Below are 20043 nucleotides of genomic sequence, written 5' to 3' on the forward strand. Positions count from 1 at the left end.
ACTCTTTTGACCATATAACTGTAATTGACCACACAATAACGGTTTTAATGGTGCTGGTGTCATTGTTTATTTGCACACAACCATCGATTCCAGTTTGTTTTAAGAGATCAAAGTACAAAAAAAGTTATATGTGCCACTAGTGTCTGTTCAAGCTTTCAAGTGTTACGTGCAACCACAGACATTTATCATATGCAACAACAGTGATGAGAGCAATTCAGGTCACAGATTAAGTTGATTCACCGTCTTCACCATCTATTTAAATAATACCGTCATACTAAACAACATAAAAGTTAATAACATTTCAGAGAAATTGCAGGAGATGTCGGTTTGTTTTAACAATATGTACAGCACCACAATGGATGAACAACGTAAAAAATAAGAGGCTCAATTTTGTAGCAAAATATCTGTACATTTAAAAAAAAGACTTTTTTTGTCCAATGAAATGTCTTTGTTTAAAAAAAACAGCAAACTCTTTTTTTTTCCACAGCTCACAAATGTCAAATGAGATAAAACCAGTAGGAGAGAAAATCTGAGATTTAAAACGAGATGTATCGTACATACAATGTCACATCGCTTGTGAACACTTATTAGTAAACATATTAATCGCAACATTTCATGGGATGCTTTCAGTCAATAAAGAGGAAATGTCCTCAGAACGGTATCAAGTCTAGCTCATGTTCGAGCCTTCCTTTCACCAATCATCCACTTACTTTTTTCAACCAAAGTTTTAAAATGATAAAAGTTCAATGTTAAAAAATAAAAGTGCATCTTGTAAAGTCCTTCATAAAAAAAAGCTGCTCAGCTTGGAGTTTGTGCCACACATAAGCAAACAATTAAAACCAGAGGCATGGCACAGTTTTTGGTAAATGCCATAAGAGGGCCAGGTTGATCCAAGAAGTCCATTCGCCATTTCTGCTCTTCATGTATCTGGTCCTTTCCTGTACTTAAAACTTCCTCCCTACAAGTTCAACAGAATGAAACATATCTGCCTTTACAACGTCCATATTCACAGACTCCACAGCATTTGAACACTTGACGTTAGTTATCCTCCCTTTAAACTATTATATCCAGATCCCAGGTGTAATACTTCATGCAGAAATGTCTAATGTCTCTTAGAAAAACATGTACCCATCCCTCCGTAGTCCAAAACAGAGATGGAATAAAGATCGTGTGCTTGTTATCTTTGTATTAATGGAGTTGGCCCGACCACTTTCCTCAAAGGGTGATAGAGCTTGCTTAACAGGTGGTGATCTCCACGTTGAGCAGCTGAAGGTGCTGGCCCTCAAAGTTCCTTCTCGCACTCCTCCTCAAGGCGTCAGCCCGTCGGAAGGGTTGACTGCGCAGGTCTGAAGACAAATAACAGGTAAACAGTTAGACATCGAATACGTCTAGTCTGTGGAGATGGATGAGCTGGGCCAAAGATGGGTACCGACAGATTGGTATCTGGATATTTGGTTAGTTGAAGTCGTTTTGAAATTGGTGATGGAGTGTGGGATTAATTGTGTGCAGGAAACCAGACCATAAAGGTAAAAGTAGTATTAATGGTAAATAAACAAGTAACAACTCAAGTGTCATGCAGAATAAAAGAAGTGTTGAAGGAAGACATGCTTCTCCATACTGAATTTAACGCCGTTGCGCAGGTTAAGAGTGAACAAAAGAGGAGGTAGATAAGAGAAGGATGAAATGACCAGGAGACGGGTGAAAAGGCGGACATAAATAGCACCTTTCTGAGGGGAGAGAATTTAGTTTAATAATGGAACTCCTCGGAGAGGGCGGGGTCACAGAAGAACCGCGAGCCACGTTTGGCTGATCGTGCGGTAAAGGGGACGGTCTTCAGCACTGCAGCGAAATAATAGCCAATCACAACACAGAAACACCAAAACTAGAAGCTCTACAAGCATAGAATCAGATAGAAACGTAAAGCCTCTAATAAGACTGCATCTGTTACTAATAAAAAAGCACAAATACTCATTATTATTTTTTTTTAAAGCAAAAGCAAATAATTTGAGGTTATTGTCTGGTCGACTCTTACCGGTGATGATGTCCTCGATAGCTCCATCTTTGCCTTCGTAGACGTGGCGGCTGTCTTTTCCTTGCCTCTTCCGTAACTCGGAAATGAGCTCCTGTTGTTGTCGCTTCCCCTTGTGAGATGGTGATTGCTGTTTGTGCGATGGAGTTAAAAGGGGTAAAAAATTGTTAGAGCCAAAAATATTATCTTATGACTCATCTATTATATCCCACAATGCATTGCAGCATACAATGTTCTTTAAGTGCTATCAAAAGTGTCCACTCTGGCTTTCTCAACATGATACCTGTTGATTTTCGTTTTCCTCCATCAATGCCTCCTGTTCCAAAAGTTTCTCCATCATCAGCTGCTCTTGTCTCTTTCTCTGCTCGTTCTCTTCATTCGTTTGCTGGGAATAACGGTTGAGAAATTAGATCTGAACCATGTGTGGTTTATCCATGGCACAGACAAGAGACTCACCCTGTAAGCCTTGATGAAGCGAACAAACACAGGGAAGAATACTGAAGGTGGCATGGTCTTGGCGCTCTCTCCGAAGAACTTGACAGCATCGTCATAGGCATCCTGTAATTACATGCATGGTCACATGACCACAGTTGGACTAGGTGGATCTTTTACATGTAGTACACAATAACAAAGGTCACACTGTAAATATTGCATTTCATACTAGGCATTTTTGCCTTGTTTTTTAGTACAGTTCTCTAAAAATTGAATTGCTGTTAGCATCATCAGACCAGTTGTCCACAACATTTATATATTGCGGCTTTTATCTAATCGAAAGATTAAACTTGATCTTATATAAAGTATTTCTTTCATCACATTTAAAAAAAAATGCATGAAGTCGGAGCCGATAGCCTTGTGGTAAGTGCTATGACATATGAAGCTGTTGCGCTCGGGGCGACCCGAGTTCCTGATCCCAACCCCCCTCTCACCCACTTCGTTTCCTGTCCCCTCATTGTTACTGTACTGTAAATAAAGGCAAATAAACGCCCCCCCAAAAAACTATTTTTTTTAGAAATGCTAAATTCAGCACAACACTGGCCTAATAAGGCAACTGTCGTTCTGTGAACTGGTCTAAAACTTGCTCAAGCTGACCAAGCGATTCAACTTTTTTTTTTTCATCTACCTGTGCGATCCGAGCATCATCCAGGAGTTTCTTCAGCCTGGCTTCATGATGATGGATGAAGTCTTTGAGCAGAGAGTTGTGGCCGTGCATGCTGTACTCTCTTTTGGTGAGTTCCATCCCTCTCTGAAGCTCTTTCACATCTAGCAGGACATTCTCTAGGGAGACTGCAAAAACAGATTCATGGGATTTACATTTGCTTATGAAGTTCTATAAACAGACAATGAAAGTTACTAAAATATATATTTTATGTGTAAAAAACATCAAGTTAATGTGAGAAAAAGTGTGTATGTAAATAAGACATTTTAAAGTGATTCACCAAAGAATCATTTACTCACCCTCCTGTAATTTCATACCTGTATAAGTTACTATGTTCTGATGAACACTGAGAAAGATATTTGAAAGAATGTTACAAATTTTCAGTTCTGGAAAATCATTGACTGACCAGAGTAGGAAAAATGAAATGGTAGTCAAAGGAGGCCCAGAACAGCAGCTTTCCTAAATTCTTCAAAATATCATTTGGTGTTCCACAGAACAAAAAAATATACACATGATGTCCCAGAACTGAAAATTACAAACATTCTTCCAAATATCTTTCTTTGTGTACAACATAACAAAGACATTTAAACAGGTTTTAAACAACCTGAGGGTGAGTAAATGAAGACAGAATTTTCATTTTTGGGTGAACTACCCGTTTAAGGGCCAGAGATGACTTACCTGCAGCAGCTTTTTCAACGTAATGTATCTCGTTGTAGAAAACGCTCACAATGGGATATTTCTCCCTGACCACATTGGCTATGTAGTGCAAAAGTGTCTGCGTCCTGTCTGTGGACTTGGTCTCCAACAGCTGAATGCATGAAACATTCAAGTGATTAATACAATGAAAGACAAAAGAGGGAAAATGATTAAAGAGATCTTATGAGAAGGTTTGTGTTTACCAGATCCAAGCTCTGCAGCTTAAAGCCGTAAACAGCTCCTCTTTTACTGCTGTTCATGTAATTCCCCAGTGCCAAAATGATCTGAGATGAGAGACATTAAATTTAGTTACAAATGAATTATTACAAAGACTATAAAGAAACTGATAATAACGTTAGTTTGTCTTACCTCAAGTATTTTCTTCAATTTCTGTGATGATTTTATGGAAACAGAGGCTGCTATGATAGCATGAAGTTGCTGTAAATTAACAGAAAAAAATTCATTATAACAGAGATTGGTAAAAAATTAGTAGCCAATTTGTTCTCCATTTTTTGCTCAACTATTCCCCTGAATCCCCGGTCTCCTCACATCCACCAATCTTACCGGCGTGAGCATCAGCATGCTGTCGCTGAAGTTGCCCATGAAGGCCATGATGGTCATCCGCTGCGGCAGCCTCTCGATCTTGCTGAAGATCATCATGAAGCGGTCCTCAACGGTGAGGCCGTCTATCGGCCGCCGCTCACGCTCGTACTGCCGGAGAACCTTCACCTCGGTTTCGGTTGGCATGAACCGCATCAAACACTCGGTGAAATCCACCGGGACCGTACGCAGGTCGAACCTGAGGGGAACAGAGAAAATTTGAGCGGTAGAACATAGAAGAGGAAACTGAACTATAAATGATTGAGAACTACAAATGATCTAAGAATATGGTGTGGCATGCCACTGTAACTTACGTCTGGATTGCTTTACAGATCTCCTCTGGGCTCTTTCCTGCTTTGCGGAGTGTGATGGCGAGATTTTTGGCCCTGTTGGCCTCCAGTAGTGACACTTTGTTGGGGGCCTTCTGAGGAGCTTTCTGCTTTTGCATTGTCATGTCGACAGCAGGGCCCTGGGCTTTGGTCTTGAACATTTCTTCAAACTCATCCACATTCAGATCCTACAAATTTAAACTCTTCTATTAATGTTCTTGAACTTTAGTTGGGTGTTGAAAACATGGTGTCATGTAACAATCAAATAAAATTGAACCCTTTTAATTTCTTGACAGCTCGATTCATCTATACATGATAATCCACATGAAAGTAATGCCTATCTTAAAAATATTCCTTTTTCCCTCCCACCACCCCCATCCATTTTTATGATCCAATCAATTCCCAATAGAACAAAACTTGTACACATATTTCCTCCATAGTTTTTGACTTAAACTGAAATTGTTTATTTTTTTAAAGGTTGATTAAATAGCCATCAGCAATTTTGAGGTTTTGGGGCCTCAAAATGCTAACTTTTAAAATGTGTTTTAAAAAGTCTTTTAGTAAACTACAAAAAAAATATGTGAAAAAGGTTACATCATGCCTTTATAAAATGACATCGCAAACTACTAGCCTGGCATGCATACTGCAGCATTTTAGCGGTTTTAAAACACTCTTATTTATTTTTAGTACTTTATTATCATGTAAATGTTCCATAACTATCCCGTTTTACTAAGAAATACACTAGACTAAAGCTTGTGTTTCCATTTGCTTTGGCTCAGAGTCAGCAACTGAAGTTACAATTTTAAGAAATGTCGAGCTAAAACAAAACTAAGCAATAAACACCATCCGGCATTATTTTAACATGTAGCAGAGTTGTCAGAAATGTACATAATGCTCTATTAAATACCTCCAAGATTCTCTCATCGTCAATTTCATTGAAGACAGTTCCGTTGATCTGGTTGGGTTTCAAAGCCACCCAATTGAACACTGGCATTCTAAACTTGGTTTTGATAGGCTTTTTAATTTTAACGGCTGAAAAGGAATAACAGAGGTAAAAATGATGTTTAAGTTCCGGTATACTTAGTTAAAAAGAACAACACACAAAACTCAATGTGACTTAATCATGACCGTATGTAAATGAGAGTCTGATAAATAGCAGAAAACCTACAGAAGAGTTTGATCGGTCCATCTTTGTGTGCAAGAAAAAAGGGAGGATATAAAAACAATTGTTTATGGAGTTATAAGAGCAGAAACATTCGGAGAGAGAAAGCAGAAAAAGAGCTTAAGGTACGTGACAAACATTTGTATAGGATCGGAAATAACTTCTGGCTGGTATACACGTACCTGTCAAGCCCGAGTTGAATATGACAGTGGGTGTGCCGCTGCCTGGGAGGGGAGGGGCACAAGGAGGGGGAGGTGGGGGTAAGGGAGCAGAGATCTCGATAGAATGACCAGGAGGAGGAGGGGGGGGGTGGGGGAGGCGGAGGCGGCAATGCTGCAGGTGCGAGATCTGGAGAAGGTCCATTAGGAACTATGGAAAATGAAAGGGGTAACAGAAGACGAACTTGAGCACATCTGAAAAATTCTGTTATTAACTGAAAATAAATTAAAACAAACTAAAATAATATTTTACATTACATAGTAATATAAAAAAACAAATAAATGATTGAAAAAAATCTGCCTCCATTAAATGCCTGCTTTTAGATTTGTCGAAACATTTACTCACTAGACGACATTGGTGTCATTGGTGGTGGTGGAGGAGGCGGAGGGGGAGGCGTGGCCATTTGCCGAAGAGTGCCGGTCTGAGAAGAGCTTCCAGAGCTGTACGCCGCACCGGCGCAGGCTCCAGCTAGTGAGTCGGGGCAGGGAGACAGAGGCATGGGCTGAGGCGGCGACGGCAGCGGAGACACGTCTCCTTCCCCGTCTCCCTCACCCCTCACCTGGATCTGGAGACTGCCACGGCGCTCGAGCTCATGAAGTTTCTTCTCCAGCGTAGACTGCTTCTGAATGGCCTCGTCCTTTTCTCGAACTATCCGCCGGAGCGTGTGAACCTGAGAGCTGCTGTCCCTGTAAACAGCCTGCACAAAGAGATCATAACTTATGTTTAAGGTTTTTTGGCTTTTAGTATGAAGACGAGGTGACAAATTTCTCTTTGCCGTAGTTGATGTTCACTATTACGCTCACTATTTTTCTCATTTCACCCGAAAATGCATCAAAATACACAAGTAAAAACAACAGCAACTTCGGTTCACGACGGTTGTAAGTGTATCTATAAACTAGTTTAGTGGACGACTGATATGGGCTTTTTAATGGCAGATACTGATATTAAGAAAGCACTGTGGCTGATATAACATGAAATGAAATTAGTAAATGAGATACAGAAAATTGGCTAAATTAAATTAGCTATTATTGTGTATTATGTCCCTAGTTAGTACAATATTTGAACAAATAAAAGAAGTCCATACATGATTTTAATGACATCATCCTGCACATCCGCTTTTCGAACACCCACCCCTACTATTGGCTATTTTAAAAAGCCACTAAATATGTCACTCCCTAATTTCTTGTTTTAGTGGAAAATTATGTCAATGCATCTAACACAGGTGTAGGTCTGTAAGGATTAATCTACCACAAACAAATTGTTACTGTGTTACAGTTTTACAAATTTTCATTGTAATAAATGTAATTTTAGTTAAAGGTGACATCATATGGAAACATCAAAAGTGTTTAAGTGCTATAATCGGGTCCCAGGTGCATCTAGCAACCCAGAAATGTGAAAAAAAAAAATTAGTCTACAGAGACGTTTAAGACAAAACTGTCCAGAGAGAAATTCAGGAAATATAATTTAGCCAAACCATTGCCATGGCATAGTACGCGGGGGGGGGGGTTGGGGGTGGGGTTCGCTGTAACTCATTATCATTTAAACAGACGTGCACCAAAACGGGTTGCTGTGAGCAGAGCTGTTTTTTACGAGGCAAGAAGGGTTTTATTTTCACAGCCATTGAGTGATTTTAAGCTAAATATGTTCCAGACATAAGTCAGGTGGTGTGAAACTCACCCGTACAGTATCCAACTCTTTGTTTTTCTGCATCAACTGCTTCTCAAGCTCCACGATTTTAGACATGGCCTCATTCTCTGTTTCCAAGAGTTTGTCGTTCATCTGCACGCATAAGAAATAGACAAAAAGACAAATGAAAAAGGGAAAGATTGATATTCAGATATGAGCTCTGGTGTTTTAACTGAACATAAAAAATTAAAGAAAAAGAAGGTAGTGTCTGCACATTCTTACATGTGAGAGGCTCTCCTCCAGTTCTTCCACACGTTCCAGGGCAGCGTTTTTGGTCTCTGCATCCTCCAAAAGCGTCCCGACATCAAACAGGTTATCTAAGTAAGCCTGGATCTGCACTTTGAGTTTATCACTCTCAGTGTGTTTCAGCCTCTGTGCAACACACATGTACACCAAAAGGCACGGATTTATGAGCGAGTGTAAAAAGCAGAGATACTCTGAGCATCTTTAACAGTAAGAACACTTATTTTTTACCTCTAGATAGTCGTCTAAAGCAAGCTTGGTAAAGTCATACTGCAGATGAACTCTGAAGTTCATGTCTTCTACGGAGTGCACCACGATATTGATAAACTGCATACATGCCACCTGAGTCCAAAACCAAGAAATGAGATATGACCAGAAGATTTCAGAAGAGCTGAGAGCATGTCAAAAAAAATTCACTATGTGAAATAAACCCACCATGAAATCAATATTGTTGTCTTCGTTTTTAAAGTGTTCCATTAATTTCTCAAACCTTTGGGATTCTGAGCAGACCTGAACACACACAAGACAGGAAAGAATTATTTTAACAGCTTGCATTCAATTAACTGTATTAACATGATGATTTTAAAGGGATAGTTTGTTGGATTCGTTAATCATTTTCTCAGCCACAAATATTCCAAACCTGTGAACCATCCCTTTAAATGATGTATGTATGACCAAAAATAAAGAGTTTATAAATATAAAAAGCTTTAATGGAATACATGATTGATAGAATCAATATTTGTACCTCTTTGAAATGGTCAAAAGCAGCGAGGATGATCTCGTGTCCTCCTCTGACCAGACACACAGCGGCCAGCAGCTCCAGGACCAGAGCTTTGGTCCTACACAATGAAGACAAAGGGCCACTATATCAAGAATCCAAAGCGAAATATTTAATCCTACAAGCTCTGATAAAACATTCCAAAGAAAAATTAAGGACTTCTTAAACGATCATTTGAGAAATCTTCAAGGGGCAGGTCAAATTATCCTATCGGTTCATTTAGCATAGGACACAATTTACAGAAGGAATATCTCACCAATAAAATACATTTTGTTTAGAGGCTTTCAAAGGTTTTTTATGAGTTTCACGGAACTGTCTCAGTTACAAACGGTTATCGCCCATTGACTTTAATCATCTCAGCTCACTCACAATTAATCTATTTACAACTGAAGTTACAAAAGAACAGTCTTTTCAAAAAGGGCTTTGATCAAATTTAATAGCTACGGGTTTAATGAAAGCCCCAACCGATAAGAGACCTTATAGAGGTTTGAAACAGAAACTGGAAGAAAAGTAAAGAGAAAGTCAGTAAGTGTATGCATGTTTACCTGGGATTTTTGTTGTTAAGGCTCAGTGCGATTTCATTGACAGCGTGTGGGTGGGACATGACCATGTTGAAGCCGTACTTCAGACAAAAAAGTATGTGAGATAGAAATATTGAAATCATTACAAAAAAACATGGATACTTAGTAGACAAATAAAGCACCTTTCTTTCATAATTTGCTCACCTGATAGTTCATTATGGCTCGGAGACACATGATGCAGACGTGAACATCATCCTTCTTACACACCAAACGGGAATTCTTCAGTGTTCTGCGACTGGGCAACGTATTAGACCTGAGAAAGCATCACAGTATTGAGGCCTGTCTTACACAAACATTTCCATTGTGGTTTTTCGAATATTTTCCACATGAACAAGGGTTTGTATTTATACACTGTATGTCTACCTTAAGGAATGCCGTGTGGATCGCGGTATGCTGCTGCTGCCGCTAACAGGTGAGGGTAAATTACTGTCGCCATGGAGATCTTCTATTGACCTGCTCCAGGGGGTCTCCACGGAAATCTCACCTTGACTGCTCTCAGTTACATCTCCATCAAACCTGGGAGAGAAAATAGACTTTAAAATAACTTGACACTTACACACCATTCAAAGTATATATTTTATCATAATTTGTGTTCCATGAGACTTTAGCACTGGCTTACAGGAAAGATCTTGACTACTATTTTGGTAGTTCTATGCAAATTCAATTCAATTATATTAATATAGTGCTTTTTGTGATTTTGCATTGTTTCATTGCAGCTTTAAATGAAAAAAGTACATCGTATCATAGAAAAAATAAGAATTTACAAAACCCTACAATAATCTAATATCAGCAGTCTCACGTTGGTAAAGCCAACACTGCTTTGGATTTAAAGTTACTGAGTAAATGTTTATGATTATTGAGGAGAGTTTACCAGTTGTGAATCGATTCAAAATATAAGTAAAGGTTCTCTAAAATCTTATTGAGAAATGCTGTTTACGAAGTTTCAATGAGGTCCCATCACAGTAAAGAGATTGTTTCTGCCTTAGTAAGTACCATCACAAAGCTCTTAACCTTTGAGGTTTGGCTTACTAGCCCTTACTAGAGAGTAAGACACACTTTTTGCAGGACTGTTTAGTCAGGCATTCAGTTAAAACCTTTAGTCCACTTCTAATCCTGTCACACTTGTTCTGTAGGCTGGATTCTACTTTTCTTTCAATCTACTACCCTTTCTTCTTTTCCACCATGTCTTTAAATTCTTTCTTTATTAGAAGCCCCTTCCATTCCTATTCTCCATCTTCAAGCCAGCCAAAGTTCACTAGACCGTGTCATGACAGAATGTAATTCCGGCCCTCCCTTAAACAACACTTGTTGCACATCTGCATTGTGAAGTCTCAATGAATTAAAGTCATAACCAATGTCTGCCATTCTGCCTGCATTGCTCATATTGAACAAACTCATTTTTTATAAGTATTCCAGGATAACTATATGGCTGATTCTTACGAAATCTTGACTAAACATCATTTATTTAAATATACTTGCATCAACAAACTGACCATCCACATGTTAAGCCTGACATCACGCACCAACATACTGTATATGGAAGGTCATATACCGTTCCGGGGTCTAACATTATCAGATGCCTACCTGTTGGTCATGGCAATGATAACCAATATTGTTGTGTAAAAAGTTTGAGAAGAGAGAATTACATTTTTACTGATAACATCATTCATGGACACTATTTACACAATTTTCTCGTTTTTATTATTCATTAATATTCTGTCAATGCTACTTTTTTTTTTTTTCCTTGTCAGTTGGGAACATTTGAAGTCCCAGAGAAATGTCAAATTACAGTTTCAATTATTTCATGACGTTTCAACATTTATAGTATAAAAGCTATTATTGTCTTTTTAAAATGCATGTGCCCTAATAATCTTCAATGCACTTCCGCCCTCTGACTATCCATCAAAAATGATGCAAGTTTTACAGATTGGGCGGAGAAATCCTCCCTTCCAACTGTCAATCTGCTGCCTGGTCCATTTCAATATGCAACGGCTGTTTTTATACATTCAATTCCTTTTTTAATGAAAAACGCGAGCCACGGCAACTATTTTTCTCATTTAAAATACAATTTGAATCGGAAATGCATCAGAATAAGGAAGTAAAAAGGGACTTTTTACTAAATATAAAATCTAAATATTTTAATTCGACTGTTTAAATTACAACATATCATGCACTCAGACATAGCTGTTATGGTAATGAGATTTCCATGCAAAAATGCAATTTAATGCAAAAATAGTTAATTCCTATATTAAAATTATTATTTGTGCAAGGTAGAGAACAGAATTACCTTTATTATGATCATTTTGTGTTACTGAATTGTATATTTTATATTTAAAATCATTACTGCTATTATGTTGCAATGACAATGCCTGATATTTAGCTGAACAACATATTATCTAGTCAGTATGATCATAACTACAGTGTTCAAAATTTTTTGTATCCATGTCCGTATAAATTGTTAAAAAATGTGCCAGCTAGAGGAGGACAAGCTTCTCATGCATGCTTCTTTTCAAATTTTACCTCTTATGTAACGTTAGATATGTTTCGTCATATTTTATTCTAGGACAATCTAATAATGGGTTTGGTGCTGTTTTGTAGCTGTCAGATTACTTCTGTATGTGCTGTCTCAGAAGTGCTATTCATTGAATGTGGATGGGGAAAAAATTCTGTCTGAATCTGAAAATTAAGTCTGAAAACACTGAATGAGAAAACACATAAAAACATGAAACAGATATTACAATACAACCCAGCAGCGTTGTACACAATGGATGGACTGTAGAAAGGTGATATTGTAACGATACAATCTAACATATGAACTGGCCGAGTGTTTATTTGTTAAGATGGGATGCTCCTGGTCTCATCGGGCGAGTTTCATATTGATTTTTGTTTGTCACAACACAAGACAGAAAATCAGTGAGAAATTTCTGAGGAGCCCATTTAATGGATCAACCATCTTCCATGTCTAAAATGAGAGTTTTGACAGTTGTGACATTCAGCGTGTTTGGAAATATTAAAGCAAAGCACACTTTTCACAACTCTAGCTCGTCACCTTTGATGTTTCGATTCTGCCACAAAATACACTTCTGAGAAATGCTTGGACTACTCTCAGATGTAATGGCTGATTTCAAACAAGAGGACTTGTCGGCATATGTGCATACTGTCCATATTTTGGAGCCATTAGGTCCTAAATTTGTCCTAAATTAACATTTCCGTTGCTATTTGCAAAAAAAATTGTGAGAACGAGCTTGACTTCGCATGCACACACTTAGCATGGCTTTAGTGGGTAGCTGGTTTATCCCAATATAAACATTGTAGGTGAAAGACAACAATCGACAGCAGGATGGACAAAAATGAATATCAACAGGGGAAGAAAACCTACGTGACAGCATATTGGGCAAAGGACAGATACTCCACCAGAACATCAAGCCCTTTATTCTCCTCATTGAGAAACTCTCTCACCCACCTAAACAAACAAAACATTTTCATTTACCATTTTACCCCTACACATATCTTTATTGTCTACATAAAATTCATGAGTTACTTCACCCCGATGCGACTCACCCAATGTGATTGGTCCTAAGAGATATCTCCAGCTCTCTCAGCACCTGAGTCGACTCCTGAACACGCCTCCTAAATTTCTGCAACAAATAAAAAAGAGTGAGATGTTTTCTGGTTGTGTGTTGGATGGGATGTCAAGTAAGGATGGTTGGTGCCTCTTTCATTACATCCACGCAGCAAATAAGCTGAATTATGCAGGAGACATTTCTCATTCGCTTCTGTTGCTATTGACTTTCTGCATGCTGAGTGCTCTGCGCTCCCCCTCTTTCAAACAGATTTATTTGCTCACACACACTTCAACTTAACTTGGGGTTTCTTTACTCATTAAACATGACATATGCCGGGTGACGAAGGCTTGTTTAAAAAAATTGAAAGAAGGAAGATTCAGACAGAACTTAAAAGTTACTGCTAGATGACATTTTAAAATAACTTTGCCCGTTTTACATTCCATATACACAATATTGCAAAAGTATTAGGACACCCCCTTCTTGTAAATATGTATATCCATTCCAGTAATTCCAATCAAAACAAATTATTGCTATACTATACGACACCATATTAAAGAACTTTGTGTCCTTCTTTGTTTTAATAGTTAAAGCTGGGTTCAGCTCTGGGCTTTAAACAGACCAGTCAAGTTCTTACACAAGGTTAAATCAATAATTTCTTATTAAATCTTGTTTTGTGCACAAGGGCATTATTATGTTAAAATAGAAAAGGGCATTGCATACACTTTTACTATTAAAATTGGAAGCACACAAATCTCTAGAGAATCAATATATTCTGTTGCACTTGTGGCTTAATAAATGATTCAGTAGGAAAACCTTCTCCTTAGAAGGGGGTATCCCAATACTTGTGTCCATATAGTGTACATGGGCTGGAAAGAATAAAATGATGTGGCTGAAACTGAACTTCCGGTAGACCTCAGCAAACAATCAATAAGTGGCGCGTAATATTAACTGAATTTAATACAATGGATATACAGTAGAATATTCATATGAAAATATAATTGCTATATTACAGACCAAAAGTAAACTTCAAGCCAGGCGCGTGCATCCCATGAAACAGTCTATAGTAACAATATATAGTTTTCACAGGAACCTACATAAACAATATTAACATCTAACAATAATAGTTGTTCAAATTATTTTGTCCATCCCCTGTATATGTGGCATATATTTATTTCAGGGGACATCATAACATTTTAAGTATGGTTCATGTGCGCTGTTTCAGCTTTGCGTGTAATGAACATAATTCAGTGAAAAATGCAAAGTACCCCTATTCTTCAACAAAATCGTCTAAATTATAGTCTTCATATAGTCTTGAAACAGAATATCACCACTGAGAAAATAACTCAACCCCTAAAAACAGATCTGCCAGTGTAACTAATGACTTAAATCATTATCAGAATACAAACATTTTATTTTGTCTGACCTTGCCCAGATAATTGAGCAATTTATAAACTTTCACCATTGAAATGTGATCTCTCTCATAATGTATTTTAGGATGTATTTTTCACAATCAATATCAAACTTTAATGTATTGCCCTTACTAAAGGAAAAGCTCAGTGTAGCAACATGGAATTATTTTGTGGTTCTGTGCAGTTCTGAAGTTCTGTTCAGTCTGCTGTTGAAGTATTTCCTACAGAATTTGTCAGATAGCAAAGATAATTGATTTAATGGCGATTCAATGCAAATTACTTATTCTCCACATTGATTCAATGTTAAATCAATGACAGGTGGACTTAAGTAGCTTGCTTATGGAGGTGAGCCCACAAACTTTGAGTTACCAGCCCAGAGTTTTGGTTCTTATGTCTGAAGAACATAAACCACGCGCACATTTAAAGGAACTCACCTTTCTAGTGACAGCAGGGTCCAAAAAGCTCCTGAGCTTCTGGATGTAAGTATGTGGAGGATTCTTGACTTGGAATCTTTCCTGTTTGAAGCACAAAGATGTTATTCTTGTATGATTTATTATCAACTCTCCGCTCCCATAGCTCTTCTTGAGGCAACTTCAACCCCCCACCCCAACTTCAACATGAAACATTTACTGTGCAGACCTTCTTTTCTGTTCACTCTGATCTAATTCCCAATCATTCAGCCACTCACAAAGTCTCACTTTCACCCAATTACTTCAAAACCGCATTCCAGTCTTTGAAAGCATCTCGGCAATCACCGAGATATGATCATTCATAATTTAGACAGGAGACATTTCACACTCTTTCACCTCAACAAACATTTCCACAGTCTACCATTCGCTTACGTCAGTGTAGCCATGGTGACATGATGGGGTGGATGTAGAGAGAATGTATTAATAAAAAGTCTGTTTACTTAGTGGTGGCCGTTATGATAAAGGAACTTTTCTCTGTCTCTGTGCCCTTCACGGCCTTTATACAGCTGTGCATATTGTCAAGATGGAATCCCTTTAAAGTTTGACCGGATTATACATATGAATAGAACAAAACAAATGAAATATAGCTTGAAGAAAAATGTAACCAAGTGTCATTTGTTTTCAAGACAAAGTTTGTGATAATTGCTGTGTAAAAGATGGACAATGTCAAGCAGCTGAAGTTGAGGAAAAGTTTAGCTTTATGCAAATTAGCAGCAGCAAATCAGCAATATCACTGTTTGATGTGGTGTGTTTTTGACAGTGTACCGAGATTAACTAATAAAAATTACCCTTAGAAAACAAACTTCGAAAATATTCAGTGTACGGAGTGAGTTTTTTTATTATATGGTCTCATTCATGATCTCATGCATTATGAACTGCTGAGCAGTAATTCATTTTCAAAGATTTTAAAAATACACCAATAGCGTTCAAAGCATCTACCAGCAGTTTGAACGCCTACTAAAGACCAACAGTACAGCGACCTCAAGCGATAAAATCATTTTATGTGTGAATGGAGCTTAAGACGAGCTTATATAACAGCTCTGATTTCTATAAATTGTTTTGTCTCTGTAAGAAACTCAGGCCTCTGGTACAAGAGCTGCAATAAGATGGTAAGGCATTGTAATAAATATAATGGACAGTTTGAAATGCACATACAGAACGGTTAAAAATGGATTCTCACCTGATCACAGATCAGCTCCCATTTCTTTTCATTGTCATACTGTCTAAGGAGTCTCACTTTATCCGGAGGAAGGTTCATAGAGTTCTGAGGAAGACAGAGAGAGTTAACATTCTTCTCTAAATGCATCTATTTCATGCACATGATGTCATTTTGTAATGCTCTCACATATCAAAACATCCACAGAGATCATTACATTGGACAACTAGCCAAAACACCTTATCTTCATTCAAATAAAAAAATGCTGGGTCGTTTTTAACCCATGGCTGGATCAATATCTAACAGAACACATGGTTGGGTTATTTCAACACAAACGCCAGTGCGTTGTGCCCTAAAGTCAACATAAAAAATATATTTCTAAAAAATATTTTATGCCCCAAGAACAATAAAAGCATATTGAAAACTAATCCTGATTAAGGTTGTCATGATTCATGTATTTTCTCTCGGAGTCGAACTCTGCTAAGAGGTAATTAAATGTAACCAATCATATACATTTATGTCATCTTTTATGTGAAACCATTAAACATTTTATTAAACTTTAATAATTGCCTTGTGTTTTAAATAACTGAGAAGATTTCTAAGAAATGTGTGTATGAATATAAGAAATGTGTTGCAAGTACACTTTTCTGGGTCTTGTGCAGCTTTTCTTTGACAGACATTGAAGTCTTGATGATCATGTAATTTGGATGGTAACAATGATTTATTTCTTAGCCTGCGAGCTAACCATGAGTTGGTTATGTCAATGTTTTTAGTAGTTCTAAAATTACAACTGATAGCGAGTGTTTGCCGGACTTGTAAATATGCATATGGGATGAACTATGTTTAATATTTGGGTAAATATAAAACGTGCTGGAGACAAACAAAATGGTATACAAAACTTGTTTTAAGTTGCTTAAATAAATTCCAGAGACTTGATGCTTGGCTTGTCGAAAACGTTTCATTCAAATTTGTTAATTTGTTTTTACAAGGGAAGAAGTGGTTTTGAATAATGGTAAAAATGCTTCATAAACGCATTAAAATTAAAAAACTGAATTTAATGAATCATTTTAGAATCCATCCTAGGAAAGCAAGCAAAAATCCTCCTTTAACCATAAAATTTTGCAAAGTCAGATGTGTAATTAAATAGTTGTGATTATCAACAAATTATACATTGAATTCTTAAGGTTAACATATAAGGCGTGTACAAAAAAAAATCACCCAGTGAGATGGATTGATAAAATCAGTATGACCACATTAAAACCACTGGATGTGAAAAACTAAGCCTACAAAACGACCGGCTGAAACACTAAAGTAAGTTTCTGATGAACAAGGGTTTTTCCTATTTTCTGTTCTTCTGTCTGGGGATAATAAGCCAGACTCACATTTAATTAAATGATTAATGAGACAAAAGCTCTGACTTCAGTGCAAATCAAGACACAAGCGCGGCACCCAAAACATGAAACTGTGTGGAGTGACTTGGCCTGCAAAAGCCAACTCTACGGGGACAGAATTTGAGATGCAAATCTGTGAAAACGAGGTGGCGTTATACGATTTGCATTCCCTTCCCTCGCTCTTTAACATGCACAAATTCAGACACAAACACACAGAGCATGAAGCGGTTATGCTGATTTGCACATCTTTGACTGGATTCTCAATCCACTCAACAGCAATCATGTGATCTTGACTGATGTGGGGCTGGTCTCTAATGTAAGCAAATGACATGTGTCTGTCTAAAAATCAAATCAGGAAGATAAGTAAATGATGACCTGTTCAAAGTGTATTGATTAGAGACCCTTGAGAACTTCTCATACAAAGCTTGTCAAGACAATTCAATTTTGAATCTGTCATTGTAGTTGCAGGATGAGCAAATCCTAATAAGTCTGATCAAAGTCAAAGATAATACAAACATTAACAGAGGCAGAAATACTTAAGTGATCTCAGAGGTGCACTTTAGGGTGTCTAGGGGGACATTTATACTTCATCATACTACAAGTGCATTTCAATAGACTGATGGATTCTGATGAGAGAAAAATGACAGCACGGAATAAATCATAAGACGAATATCCCATGAGGAATGTAAAAAAACTCTCATATGATGCATCTCAGGCCACACCAGAGAGTCATCAGACAGGTTGTCAATGGCTGAAATTTCAACCAACAAGACCTAAAATGACAAAGCTGTAGCACTAATGTATCTATTTAAGTACAAATACTTAATTTCATGTTTTCCGCATCTAAAATCAATCGCATTTAAAAAAGAAAATGCATACAGTGGTCATACAGTAGTGGCCTACAGAGCATGTGCGATATGGCTTTAAAGACAGGCGCATATCATACATGAAACCCTGATCGCAACCAAAAGAATACGTATGAGCTTCCGTACATTCGCACATTTATTGGACGCCAAAAATCATAAAAGAACAAAAGTGTTTTATAATAAAGAATCGCCGCGCGCCAGCAATTAGTAGCTATCATGCACGCGCAAACAGCATCAAAGCATTGCACACTGCCAACCCCACACAATAGAGGCGTGTGTGCTGGCGTGGGCTGCCAGCTCCCATACTAGTTGTGCACATGATCCAATTACATCGATACGCTTTCTTCTGGAAATTACAACATAGAATGTAATAATCGAAAATTACCAATGCGATTGCAAATCTTTCCTCCAGTTCGGCAGGGTCCGGCATGGGCAGTTTAGGAGGTTTGCTACCCCTCGCCCTAAAATCTGTGAGCTGAGCATCCATACTTTCTGCGTTCCCCATGTTTTTGTCTGGTCTTGCTGGTGATGCCCAACGACGGCAAACCCTTTCGCAAAACGTAGTGAAATCCGAAATATAAGCAAGAGGCAGAACTGAAGCAAAAATATAGTCCGGGTTTTTTTATAGGCAACTAGACAAGCTCTCCATCGATGCAAACCCGCAGAGCTCTGTATCAGATGCGAGACTTCGACAATAGCATCCCAACATTGTTGTAAGTGTCTGGCCCTCCGTTCATTTTTGGGAGATGTTGAGCATCGTTCACTCAACGGCAGCGGATCAGAAGCGCAGCGCATTTATCTGTATCAAGCACAACAGAGGCACCGCTGGAGGTTTGCGGCATGATAACGCGCATGGCTTGGACAGGCCAGTTAATCCGTGCCGTGTAGATGATAACAGACGGACTTCTACAAAACGCAAACTCCCCCATTCAATCCCCGACACAATGAAGCCTTTGAGCACCAATCCCCCGCTGGGGAGTGCCAAAAAGCCATGCTGAGTAGACGAGGGGGAGGCAATGTTTTGTTCTGTTGCATGCCGGTATTTGTAGTCTAGAAAGTCTCTTTAAATTATGCGCTTTTATGTAGTTTTGTACATTATGGATTTTATTTTTATTGTGTTATTGTGTTTTCCAATAACAGACAAGACAAACCTAACTATATGTATTTGATAGATTTTTTTAAAATATAAATTAAAGGTTGGGTTGAAAGATACATGTTACAGAAACATCTTATTTAAAGTTGTTATTGTCAAACAATTAAGTTATGTAGTGATTACTGTTCTCTTACCTGAAACATCTTAGTTTTAAAGGAACATTTCAGCTAAAAAAATATTCTGTCATGACTTTTCCATTCCAAACCTGTTTAAATTCACTGTGTAAAACTTTACATACCATAAAAGATGACATTTTAAAGAATGTGGAAAACTAACCTGTTCTGGGCACTATTGACTATCATAGTAGATTTTTCTCCATTGTTTCCAATCCCTATTGTAGTCAATAGTGCCCCAGAACTGTTTGGTTACAAACATTCTTCCAAAGATCTTTTTTTTTTTGTGTTCAGAAGGACAACAAAATCAATACAGGTTTGGGACAGAACAGGATGACAGAATTTTCATTTTGGGGTGAACTATCCCTTTAAGATAAGTTAAAACTGTAAATATGTGGTAAAAACAACACAGTAACACTATTATATTGATCCTGTCTTTT

General features: G+C 37.8%; 1 protein-coding gene across 1 annotated transcript; it reads right to left on the reverse strand.

The window, feature by feature from the left end:
• Positions 1–57: 57 nt before the first annotated feature.
• fmnl2b (formin-like 2b) lies at positions 58–19295 on the reverse strand. Its single transcript, XM_056751199.1, is given in 28 exon segments — positions 58–1346; positions 2033–2159; positions 2313–2414; positions 2486–2587; positions 3150–3313; positions 3864–3993; positions 4085–4165; positions 4251–4319; positions 4446–4680; positions 4796–4998; positions 5718–5842; positions 5979–5999; positions 6155–6281; positions 6283–6341; positions 6537–6888; positions 7869–7970; positions 8100–8249; positions 8352–8462; positions 8556–8630; positions 8866–8959; positions 9444–9520; positions 9624–9732; positions 9843–9995; positions 12859–12942; positions 13041–13117; positions 14889–14969; positions 16105–16188; positions 18723–19295. Coding segments are annotated over 28 exon segments (3324 nt in total). The 5' UTR covers positions 18843–19295; the 3' UTR covers positions 58–1236.
• Between the last annotated feature and the right edge of the window lie 748 nt (positions 19296–20043).

This window comes from Triplophysa dalaica, chromosome 6 (genome assembly GCF_015846415.1).
Source record: "Triplophysa dalaica isolate WHDGS20190420 chromosome 6, ASM1584641v1, whole genome shotgun sequence".
Taxonomy (NCBI): domain Eukaryota; kingdom Metazoa; phylum Chordata; class Actinopteri; order Cypriniformes; family Nemacheilidae; genus Triplophysa; species Triplophysa dalaica.